We start from the raw sequence: 11,985 nt of genomic DNA on the forward strand, positions 1-11,985 counted from the left end.
CTGGGGTGCCGGGACCCAGATCCCCAGGGCTCCCGGGGTCAGCGGGGCTGTGGGTGGACAGAAGGGCTCTGGCACCCATCGGGAGAACGTAAAAGCGACCCCGACGGCAGCTGGGTGCCCGCGGGGCTGGGCCGGGCCGGGATGTCCCTGCGGGCAGCACGGGAGCCCTTGAAAGCCGGTTCTGCTGTCTTCGGTCCGCGGGGGTCCCGCTTGCACCGGGGGGGACCCGTTCGGTGTGTGATGGGGGTCCCCGCTCCCATCCCGGTTTGGGCCCCTCCCCCGGGGCCCGTACAGGGAGGTACCGGCCGCGCCCGCCCCGTCGGGCAGCACCGGCGGAGTCGGGAGGTCCCGCGGCCACGGGATAGTACCGGGGGCGGAGCCTTACCGGGGAGGGGCGGGGGCTTACCGGCCGGCGCGCAGCCGGGCGGAGCGTAGCGGCGGCATCAGACCCGGCTCCGGGACGGGGACCGGGACCGGGACGTGTCCCGCTGACTGGACGGCGGCGGAGGTGAGAGCGGAGCGGATCCCCAAGGGCGGCAGGGCCGGGCGGGGAGAGCCCCGGTGCCAGTCCCGCGCAGCCCTGTCGGTCGGTCCCTGCCCCGGGCCAGCGTCGGTGCCTCGGTCGTGCTCCGTGCCGGTCCTGCTCCATGTCGGCCCCGTTCGGTGCAATGGCCTCTGGGTGCCCGGGGAGGAGGTGAAGGCGGGGGGTCCCTGGGGGGCACGGTGAGGTCCCGGGGAGCTGATCCCTGCCGGTGGCCTTGTAGAGTCTGTCGGGGACCCGCCACTGCCCGCCCCGCCAGCGAGGGCACAGGGAAGCGAGGGCACAGGGAAGCGAGGGCACAGGGAAGTGAGGACACAGGTCCGCGGGCAGCTGCACTCTCGCAGTGATGGGCTGCCCCCATCCCACCTGGTCCCCATGGCTGGGGACAGCCACATGGGCTGCGGGACGGCTCTCCAGGGTGGGATGCACCAGGAATGGGTGTTCCCACCGGTGTTCCCTGTGCTGGCAGGCCTTGGCAACATGCCGCAGGAGCTGGCAGGAAAGCCATGGCCACACGGTCAGTGCATATAGTGGTGAGCCAGGATGCCAGGGGGCTGGGTGGCTGCGGGACTCTGGGACCCCCCCCAGAGGTGTTTGTGCTTTGTAGGGCCAAATGCTGTGAGCCAGTGTGGGACAGGCACAGCAAATACCTGCTGCAGTGCTGGCATGGGCCACGGCCAGATTTCAGCCAGGCACTGTGTGGGTTTGCCAGGATGGATCCGTCACGGGGCCTTGCCAGCAGCCTATCCCAAGCCTGAGCCTGGGGTATCGCTGGTGAGGAGGATGTCTGGGGCCACCACTGCTGCTCCTGCTCTGCCCTGGGGAGCAGGGCCAGCCCAGGCTTCAGCACACTGGGAAGGCTGAGGAGTGACTGTGGGGTGGCCAGGAGGTGACAGTGATATCCCTTGAGGGCCATGGGAGTGAAGCAGTGCTGCTGGTTCCTGGCTGCTCTCCCAGTGAGGCCAGTGGTGCTGTACACATTGTAGGGCCTCACTCAGCCCTGAGCTTCCTCCTTCACCATTACCATCGGCACCTTCTCCTTTGTGCTGAGGTCTCTCCCGGACAAGGGAAGTGCATTTGCAGGGATTTTCCCCTGAGACTTGCTGCTTCTTGCAGCACGTACTCCTGATGGTGTTTCTTGGAGAGCTGGAGAAAGTTGAGCATTTGCATTTGCCTGGGCTGGTGGCTGTTTGAGGCAGCTCCATGCCAACACAGAGCAGCTGAGGAGCATGGTGGAGAGTGGTGACCTGAAGCAGCACGGGGCCCATGGCCGTGCCAAGAGACTGGGGGGCCACAAGCACCGGCGGTGCTGGGCAGGGAGCCCTGAGCTCTGGGGGAGCCCCTCAATGATGGAGGTCCTGCGTTGCAAAGAGGCTCTTTCTCTCCGTGGTGCTGAGTGCCCGCACCCCCAGCCAGGGAAAGGCTGCAAAGCTGCTCCATGGCACACCACTGTGCCCCTTGCCAGGGACCCCGTTGTCCTGCAGCTGTCACCGACCTCGGCTCTGCAGGGGGAGCGAAGCCCTCTCTGCCCATGGCAGTGTAGACGGGTGGGCATCGTGTCCCCATGCCATGTGCTTGCGCCATGCTGAGCTGGATGGGAGCTGCTGGGAGTGGGGCTGGAGCGGGGCTTTCACCTCTGTTGCAACAACTTCACTTCCTCTCCCTTGGCTGCAGGATGGGTTGCGTGAAGTCGAAGGAAGCTGGTGTCCAAGAGGAGGTAATAAAAACTGACACCAACCCCAGCCCCAGCCTCCAGCAGGGCCATTACGTGAGGGACCCCACGACCACCAACAGGAGGGTGAGTGGGAGCTGCTGGCCAAGCCAGGGGCACAGGGCTGAGCCATCATGGGGGGCTCAGCCCCTTTCCTCGCCACAGCTGCCAGCACTGAGAGCAGGGCCAACTGCCAGCGCTGGCAGTGCCTGTGCCCCAGGACAGGGGGCTTGGCCATAGGATGGGAGCGCTGAGTCTGGCCCAGCTTGTGCTGGGGCAGGCACAGAGCAAACCTGATGGGAATCAAGGGATTATGGAAAAAGAGGGGAAAAAACTGAAGGTGTTTGGGAGAGGGCAGACGTGCTGGTGCTGGGCAGGTTGGTGACTTGGGCAGGGGTGCTGTCCTGCCCCTGGGGCTCACCGCTGGGGGGCAGGGCCATGGTGGCACCTGACACCTGTATTGTATGGGTCTCTGCCACCTGCAATGTCACTCTCTGGTTTCCGTCCTGCTTTCCAGAACGATAATGTCCCTGATGTGGCCGTGCCCCTGCCCGAGGATGGTAGGTACAGGTTGGGTTGCAACTGGGTGCACAGGGTGGGAGTATGCAGGGGAAGCATGTCCAGGTCATCTCCAGCCTGAGTCAAATGCTGCTGGTGGGATGGGAGCTCTGGGCTTCCTCAAAGGCCAGACATGGCCATGGCACAATGAAGATGGAGACTCTGGGTGCTGCGGGGGTCTTGGCCAGTGTCCTGGCTGCATATGGCAAGGGCAGGCAAGTGACCCATTCCAGCATGGGAAGGGGTGCCCAGGGAGCTCTTTCCCTGCAGGCTCAGGAGATGACGTGGTGCTGGCGCTCTACGACTACGAGGCGTTGCACACTGGGGACTTGAGCTTCCAGAAAGGGGAGCGGCTGAGGGTGCTGGAGGAGTAAGTGCTGCCAGTGTCCCCCTGCCCCGGGGTCTCCTGAAGGCTTGTGTGGCCCTGCTGGGTATTTTTTCTGGAATTTGCCCCTGGAGGAGGTGGCAATGCCAGGTTCTGTGGGCCGACCTGAGGTTGTTTCTGTTGCAGGTCAGGGGAGTGGTGGCAAGCACGGTCACTGGCAACTGGGTGCGAAGGCTTCATCCCCAGCAACTATGTTGCCCGAGCCAACTCACTGGAGACAGAGGAGTGAGTCTGTCTCTTAGTGGCACATCCCAGCCCCACACAGTCCTGTGCTCCCCCACCACAGCTGTTCCTGCTTCTGCCCCATGTCCTGCCCCAGCCCAGACCCACGGCAGCCTTAGGTCTCCCAGCCTGGGAAGTGTTCATTGGTTCATTTGTTTCTGCTGCAGGTGGTTTTTCAAGGGCATCAGCCGGAAGGATGCTGAGCGGCAGCTCCTTGGCCCCGGGAATGTGATTGGGTCCTTCATGATACGGGACAGCGAGACGACGAAAGGTCCGGAGGGGTGCCCGCAGCACGGTGGTGGGGAGCAGCTGCCCCAGAGGGGACTTCCTCATTTACAATTGCCTGGCAGAGGAGCTCGGGAGATGCCTCCCCAGCCTGGGGACTCTGCTTTGCTGCGGGGCAGAGACTGGGGATCCTGTGCTCCTGCTGCAAGTGTCCCTGTAAGAGCCCGTGGTGCTGACACATGTCCAAGCCCCGTGGTGGAGACAGGGGGGATGTGCCCCACTGAGGCTGCTTTTGTTGTCTGGGGTGTGGCTGTAGCTCGCCGTGTGCCTGGGGCTGAGGGGGTGGTGGCAGCATGGTGGGGATGGGTGCCACAGTGGTGACTTTGCTGGGTGATGGCATCACGCATGCTGTAAGCACAGAATGGCTGGGCATAGCGGGGACATGCCCTCCGTGCAGGAGCTGGCAGCTCACCCCTCTCCGAACAGGCTGCTACTCACTATCAGTGCGGGACAGGGACGACCTGCAGGGCAGCAGTGTGAAGCATTACAAGATCCGGATGCTGGATAGTGGTGGCTTCTACATCTCCCCACGCAGCAGCTTTGATACGCTACAGGAGCTGGTCCAGTACTACAAGGGTGAGCCCCGGGGTGTCTGGCCCCCCAGCCCTGGACGGGGCTTTGTGCCCAAGCTGGGCAGCTGCTGGGCAGCCAGGGCTGTGCAGAGGCCAAGGGGTTCCTGCCCGTCACTGCTGGGCTCCCGCTGTGGATCCGGCTGTGACATGCAGCAACTCCCAGACCTTCTCCTGGTGTGGTGTATGGCTTGCTGGCCATCACAGCCAGGGGTGTCGGTGTCTCCAAATGCCTGCAGTGCCCAGGACTCCCCCTCCCCAGACGGGCCAGCATGCTGGCTGTGTTGGTGTGGTGCAGTAATGCCTGGCAGGGGCCGGGCTGCGATGGCTGGTGTTTGACGTGTCTCCAGTGTTTGCAGTGGGGCGCGTGGTGCCAGGACATGACCCACGGCCACAGAAGCTGTCATGGGCTCTGCTTCAAAGTACAAAGCGGCCGGTGAGACAGGCTGGCTGATGGCTCTCAACGTTCCCTGGCAGGGAAGAGCGATGGGCTGTGCCAGAAGCTCACCTACCCCTGCTGCGTGCCCAAACCACAGAAGCCCTGGGAGAAAGATGCCTGGGAGATCCCTCGGGAGTCACTGAGGCTGGAGAAGAAGCTGGGAGCTGGGCAGTTTGGAGAAGTGTGGATGGGTGAGAGTGGGGGTGATGCAGCTGGGATGAAAATGGAGGTCGTGGTGGAGGAGGAAGGGTGAGGGATGGGAGAGGTGGAGAGATGACAAGGTGGAAGAGGCAGGGAGGGAGTGACCTGTAGGAGAGGAGCACAGGGAAGTGGAGGTGGCCTTGGCTTTAATGCAGGGACTGCTCAGGGCTCAGTGCGTAGGGACAGCCCTGGGCCATGCACGGTCTCCAGCCCTCGTACAGTAGCTCTGTCTGCAGGAGTGGGTGCTTTGGCTCCAAAATCCAGTGCTCCCAGTGGGAAGACGAGGAATGGTCTGTCTTGCCACCCCACAGCTACCTATAACAAGCACACCAAGGTGGCAGTGAAGACGATGAAGCCGGGCAGCATGTCCGTGGATGCCTTCCTGGAAGAGGCGAACCTGATGAAGACGCTGCAGCATGACAAGCTGGTGAAGCTGCATGCAGTTGTCACCAAGGAGGAGCCCATCTACATCATCACTGAATTCATGGAGAAAGGTGCTGCCTATGCCCCTGCATGGTTGCTGCAGGCCGGGCCAGGTGGTGGTACCCAGATGCCCCAGGGATGGTGCAGGATTGGCCCCTCCTGCATCCCTGGGGCTGGTTGTGGGCTCTGCACTGGCTGCTGGGGCGCTGGGAGCAGGGCCAGCTCCTGCCATTGCATGTCCAAGCATGCTGGGGCAGGGTACTGGGTAGGGGGATGCAGTGACAGCCCTGGGAGAGGGAGGGATGGGGACAGGTGAGGCGGAGTACTCGACAAGGCAGGAGAGAGCCTGCAGCTTGCTCCTCCACCCAATCTATGGGAGCGGGCTGGGGGGTCAGGTGTGTTTCCTGACCAAGTCCCCACATCATGCTTGGCTCCCTGGGACCCTGTGCGGCCCACAGGACCCATACCACCCTGACGGTGGGCGCAAGCTCTGGCTGAACTGTCAGCCCCGGTATACTTCCCTGTCCGCAGGGAGCTTGCTGGATTTCCTGAAGAGTGATGAGGGGAACAAGCAGCCGCTCCCAAAGCTGATTGACTTCTCTGCCCAGGTGAGGAGGGAGCAGACCTTCCCCAGCTCCCCGCTCCTGTTCCCCCTTGCCCCTGAGAAAGGTGAGCGAAGAGGATCAAGGAGCCCAAGAGCTTACCTGGGGCTTGGGCAGTGCCTTGTTTGAACAGGCAGACATTGGGGGTGGTAGGGATATAGGAAAGGAGCCAGTGTGGTTTCCCTGTGGTCCTGCCCTTGTACCCTGCAGGCAGCCAGCTGCCTGCTTGCCCCATGGGTCCAGCTGCCTGCACAGCAGCAGGTGTGTGTGAAAGGAGAAGTGGCAGCCTTCTTCCTGCTAGCCTGTTAATTTCAGCACAGTGCCTCGCCGGAGCTACACAGAGCCTGGGGTGTTTTGGTCAGGCTGTGAAATCTGTGTCTTCTAAGGCCACTGTGGTTTCTTCAGCCCTCACAGCCCATGGTGCCGTTGTGTTTTGTGGAAGTTGTGGCAAGTGAGGGTTGGAGTTTGTTTTCACTCCTCATGTTTGCTTGATCCCTTCTCCATGACGTGCAGATGCTGGTCTATGTGGCCTGTCTGAGCCTGGGGCTCCTGGAGGAGCATCCACGGCAAAGCTATCGATTGCTGCTGATGTGGTAGTTACCTTCAAACAACACACTCTGTGTGATAGATCCTCTTCTGCAAACTTTGCAAAAGCCCCACAAAGCCCCACACAGCCACACGCCCACCCCGTGCCACCCTGGCACCAGCTGCAGTGCTCCAGGTCAGCGTCTTACACCTGGTTGGGCTGTGACCCCGGGCAGGACCCACCTACAGTTGTGGCAGCATTAAGCTTCATATGCTTAATATGCACTCTACACCCTGACAATTCTCCTGCATTCACAGTGTCAGGGAGATTGAGCTGGGCACAGTTTCTAGAAGGGAACGTAGCATGTTATGTTACCCCACAGCTACGCCTACGGGAGGTTTGTGGTTCATTAAAATCACCTACCTGCCAAAGGACTGTCACAGGCTGGGGGAAGGCAGCCGGAGAGGCAGGAGGACTCAGTAAAAATCGTATGGGGATATTTTCAGGAGCTGATTTGGTTACAGCTGAGCATCCTGTTATACACCTAGCTTTGTGTGTGCAACCATTTGTGCAACCACTGCCTTGACCCTGCTGCTTCTGCAGTGTCCCCAGAAGCTGGCTGAACCCAAGGACCCTTTGAGCTGCTTTATACCTCTATGAACTGATTCATAGAGGTACCTGTACAACAGGAAAGCCAGGGTGGGAGCGCAGACCCTGAGGGCTTAGATCAGGTCACTGGCTATTCAAGATGGCTGTGCCAGGGTCTGCTCATCAGATGTGCACCCGTGCACCCCATCTGTTCCCAGCAAGCTGGCTCTTGCAAACCGCCTGGCTCAGCTCTGTATCTCAGAGGGGCTGCTTTCTGCAGCACTGAGAAGCAAAGGCTGAAGCGCTTTCATGTGCAGGCAGCAGGCATGTAGGCAGGCAGCTAGTGAGTCTGGCGCCTGGGCTTGTGCTGGGGCTGAGTCACTGCGAGTAAAACTGTGCCTGTGGTCATGGAAATAATCCTTCCGCTCTTGCAGTGCTTGTCTACTTCTGTATTTTGTGTGGACAACTGCACTTTACCCTGGTCTGCCTTCTGCGGGGGTGATGGGGATTGGGGGGAGTGTCCCCTCTGCCTGCTCTGGCCCCTTTCCCTCCTGGACACTGGTAGCATCCTGTCATGGGATAATTCAGCACAAATTTGAGGGTTGGTTGTGCATACACCAGGTTAACTCTGCATTGATCGGGGCTGCACATGCAGCCACAGCCACTGAGTGCGGAGGTTTCAGAAGATGGAGCTGGGGGGGGAATCTTCAGGAGTAATCACAGCCATTCTGCCCCCAGGCAGGACTGACTGTTCACAAACTATTCTTGAAGACCTCAGGCATCTCTGCACTCTCCTTGGGAGACCCACTACTGTGCTTTTCTGTCCTCACCAAAGAAGCTCTGCAATGCTGGCCAACACTGCAGCAGTTCAAGTCCATTTGTTGTTCCCTTAGTGTAGAGAGAGGATAGTTTACTCCCTGCTTCTCTCAGGCAGTTTTGATGTATTTGGAGGCTGGTCTCATGACTCCTCTGAACACAGAACGATTCATTCCTCTTCATGTCTGCATGGCTATGGATGGAGCAGTTACATCTTGCCCTGTGGACATCCACAGACACTTGCTCGTGAGCATGTCAGCTCCTTGGATGCCAGTTCTTACTGCTTTTCTCACACAGGGGCCTTAAAAGGGTCATGTTGGCCTGGTCACCCAAACCCTGACCTCTTCTGCAAGGGACTCCCTTCATGGGGAGTGTTCCACATGCAGAAGACACAGTCACATCTCCTGATGTGTCTCAGCCTCCTTTCACCCCCATTCCAAGCGCTGGCCAGAAGCAGTTAACCTCTTTCCGTTCCTGGTAACAGTTGCACTGAGGGGGTTTGTGTTATTTTAGACAGTGTCTTTGCATTTTTCTCTTTCCCCTTTTTACAGATTGCAGAAGGAATGGCTTTTATTGAGAAGAGGAACTACATCCACAGAGACCTGAGAGCTGCCAATATTCTTGTGTCGGCAACACTGGTGTGCAAGATTGCAGACTTTGGACTGGCCAGAGTCATTGAAGACAATGAATACATGGCCCGGGAAGGTGCTGCTGGGGGTGTCTGGCTGCTTTCTGAGATGGTGAAGGGCTGTAGCTTTCACTTAGAGCCACCTACCAATGTGTAAGATTGGTGGCAAGGACCCTGGGAGGGACATGATGTGTAAATGGGCAGATGAGAGAAGCTCCTCTCATTTGCATCGCTTCATACCTTCCTCTTCTGTTTGTTTCTTGTTCCCCATATCTCACCACCAGTTTCTCAGCATTGGGTTAGAGCTCATGTTTACATTGGATCTATTTGTGCAGGTGCCAAGTTTCCCATCAAATGGACTGCACCAGAAGCCATCAACTACGGATCTTTCACTATAAAATCAGATGTCTGGTCCTTTGGGATCCTCCTGACTGAGATCATTACCTATGGGCGCATCCCATACCCAGGTAAGGAGGTGAAATCCCTCCTCTGATCTGGTTCCAAACAACATGCTCCACCTTCTGGGCCCCATCCATGGGATCCATTTCTCCTTGAAGTTAGATGGCTGAACACAGAGGGAATGGTGAGAAATCTGAATCTCGTAGTGGGAGCAGAGCTCAAAGACAGTAGCACAAGATGTCAAGATGGTAGTTCTGTCTGTGAGCCATGGAGAGGAGCCCAGAGCGTGAGACAGTCTCCAAGCAGTCTGCACCACTCGTTTAGCTACATCTACTGTTTGGACAGGAGCTCACCTAGGATGGATAATTAGGAAGATTTTCTCCCTGGGAGTCCTCAGTGGACACCAGCTGTTTTCATTGACCTGAAAGCCATGGTGATATGACATGGGCCCTTTCTTCTCAGTTTCCACAAAGCAGAGCTGGGACATCTCCTCTGGGGAGCCCACGAAATGAGTCCAGGTAGTGATGACTTTGGGGTGCCCACTGCTTCGGGGGGAAGGGCAGCTACTCTATATACTGCTTGGGGGCTGATCCTGCAAGGAGGTCCTGACCTCCTCCAGCTCCACGGGAAAGCAATGGTAGTCAGGATCTCTTGTGTTTCTAAAATAGAAGATCATGTTTTTAATGTGAGAGGATAATTGACTTGACCCAGGCTGTACTGCCTGGCCCTGGGAGAGCAGGTATCACAGACCACAGGTTCCAGACTCACAGGCTTGTGTCACAGCACTAACACATGTTTTTTTGCCTCCTGCAGATTAAGTGTGTTTGGAAGTAGCAGATCAGTTCAGGGCTGATAGCTGGGCCAGGTGTTTCTGGGAAGGCTCGAACAATCTGTAAATGGTCATCATTAGGAACCACCCTGTTTTTATACTAATTGTTTCTTTGGTACCTTTTTTCCATGGAAAATTATTCTGTACAAGAAAAGTAAAAGTTGCCACAAACCAACCATGAAGGATGTGGGGTGGCTTAAAGGGTTGTTGGGAAAGGAAGTGCCCAACACTGTTTGGGTGGAAGTGCCACCACGCTAACTTATTTTTATCAGTGACACTGGAAGGAATGGCTCATTAAAGACTCGGCAGGTAGAGAAGTATAGCCTTTATTTTGTGGAAAATTATACAAAACAATTACAATTACCATATGATCTGCTCAAGTTGGGTACAAAACTGCACGCTACAACTAACTCAGCGTCTCGGTTCTTCGCATGTTTCCCTGACTGGGAGTAGGACTTCTCCCTTCCCAACCCCTCTAACCTGTCCTTTTTCTTCCTAGGGACATTGTCCAAAGGATGGGCAATTTTGGGTTTGCGCGTTTTTTGCCTTTTAAAGAAATCAGTGACACACCATGAAATGGTCACCTGTCCTGCCCTGTTTCTCCAGGGATGTCGAGTGTGGAGGTGATCAGGGCCCTGGAGCATGGGTACCGGATGCCCCGCACAGAGAACTGCCCTGAGGATCTGTACGACATTATGATGAGATGCTGGAAGACCAAACCAGAGGATCGTCCCACCTTTGAGTACACACAGAGTGTTTTGGAGGATTTCTTTACTGCAACAGAGAGCCAGTATCAGCAGCAGCCATAAATGCAGGAAGCTTGGTGAAGACAGCAGATATCCCACACAATGCCCGCTGCGTTAGCAGCAGCGAGCACATGCACCCTGTCCCACTTGTGATCTGCCTGTGCATGCCTTCCTCTGCCAGCCTGGCCCAGGAACCAGAGCTTTCTGGTGGGGGTGGGAGGAAGCCATGCTCAGGCCAGCCCTGTGGGGCTGCCGGATGGATGGAGAAGTGATGCAGGGCCGTACCTTGTGCCTTTCACATGTGCCTGAGTGCCTGCGAGGCTGCTGCTCTGGGAAGCACTGGATGGAAGGATGGGGCTGGGCCTGTTTCAGCTACAAAGAAAAAAAACCCAAACAGATTATTGTTATTTTGTAATCCTTCTGAGATCTTATCATGCTGTTTTGCAAAAGTAGGTGCTTTAGCTGCAATGGCCTCGGTAAAACGCTGTTACACTCTGGGCGTGCTGCGCAGCACCCACGCCCCTGGTCCCTGCGTGTTGGGGAAATCCCAGTGGATTCAGATCTGGGCATGCTGCGATACAGCGCATCAGCTTGTCCTGGACACAGGATCCTGGGTTTTGAATATCAAGTATCGCAAAAGCATGTCTCTCTCCTTGCCATCCTGGGTTTCCTTCCGAAGTATTTTTGTGGTACTCCCTCGGCAGAGTTTGGGTGAGGCTGTGCCAGTGAGGCAGGCAACATGTGCTGCAGGGCATGGACAGACATAGATGGAGGGAGTCCCTGGACAGATTCCCCCAGCTTGCCTTAGGAGGGGCTCCTCCAGCCAAGGGCATCACTAAGCCTGCTGCCGCGGCCCAAGGAGCCCCCTCTCTCCACAGCAAAGCGCCTCCGCTCCCCTCGCAGGCAGGATTTAACATCTGCTGGGGCATGTGCGGTACCGGCAACGAGCCCAGCGTTCCTTGCACGCTCATTTTATGCTGTTCTTTATTTTTAGTATTTAATGGTGGGTTATGTGAGGAAAAGGAGGAAGGAATATTTTTTTTAAGATTGCCCTGTACGTCTTACAGAAGGGAGCTTCTTGACCTGTGGTTATATTTCCCTCATAGAATGAGGCAAACACCGTTGCTTCTATGCTTTTTTATCAGCTTTGGAAGCTTCTTTTTGTAATCAGTAAAGTATTTATAAACCTCTCGTCCTTTAGCCTTCCCTCACGTTCCCCAGCCCGGGCGGGAGGGGACGCGGATGGGGCGAGGCTGGGGTTCCGCAGCGCCCCTCGGAGCAGGCCCGGGCGGGCCCACGCACCGGGAGGGTCCGGCCGAAAGGACCGGGCCAGGCCGTTCCGGGCTTCCCCGCCCCGCCGCGTCCGTGCCCGCACCAAACATGGTGCCTGCGGCGTCGTGCCCACCCTCTGCGCGAAGGGGGCTGCCCTCAGCAAAGATGGCGGCGCGGGCCGACCCTCCCCCCCCCCCGGCTCCGCGGAGACGGAGACCCTTTGGCGACCGGAGCGACATTCCCCG

General features: G+C 57.8%; 1 protein-coding gene across 2 annotated transcripts; it reads left to right on the forward strand.

Annotated features, from left to right (window-relative positions):
• The first annotated feature begins 380 nt into the window (after positions 1 to 380).
• Positions 381 to 11,659, forward strand: HCK (HCK proto-oncogene, Src family tyrosine kinase). 2 transcript variants are annotated; one of them, XM_064465555.1, is made up of 13 exons: positions 381 to 508; positions 2,216 to 2,339; positions 2,770 to 2,812; positions 3,081 to 3,180; positions 3,322 to 3,420; positions 3,585 to 3,688; positions 4,129 to 4,278; positions 4,749 to 4,901; positions 5,223 to 5,405; positions 5,866 to 5,942; positions 8,418 to 8,571; positions 8,830 to 8,961; positions 10,222 to 10,478. In XM_064465555.1, exons 2-13 carry the CDS (start codon positions 2,217 to 2,219, stop codon positions 10,347 to 10,349), a joined length of 1,446 nt encoding a protein of 481 aa, XP_064321625.1. In that variant the 5' UTR covers positions 381 to 508; position 2,216; the 3' UTR covers positions 10,350 to 10,478. The 2 variants fall into 2 exon arrangements, with proteins under 2 accessions (XP_064321625.1, XP_064321626.1); XM_064465556.1 differs by having other exon boundaries at positions 393 to 508; positions 10,329 to 11,659.
• Positions 11,660 to 11,985: the final 326 nt, after the last annotated feature.

Source organism: Phalacrocorax carbo, chromosome 14, assembly GCF_963921805.1.
Source record: "Phalacrocorax carbo chromosome 14, bPhaCar2.1, whole genome shotgun sequence".
In the NCBI taxonomy this organism is placed as follows: domain Eukaryota; kingdom Metazoa; phylum Chordata; class Aves; order Suliformes; family Phalacrocoracidae; genus Phalacrocorax; species Phalacrocorax carbo.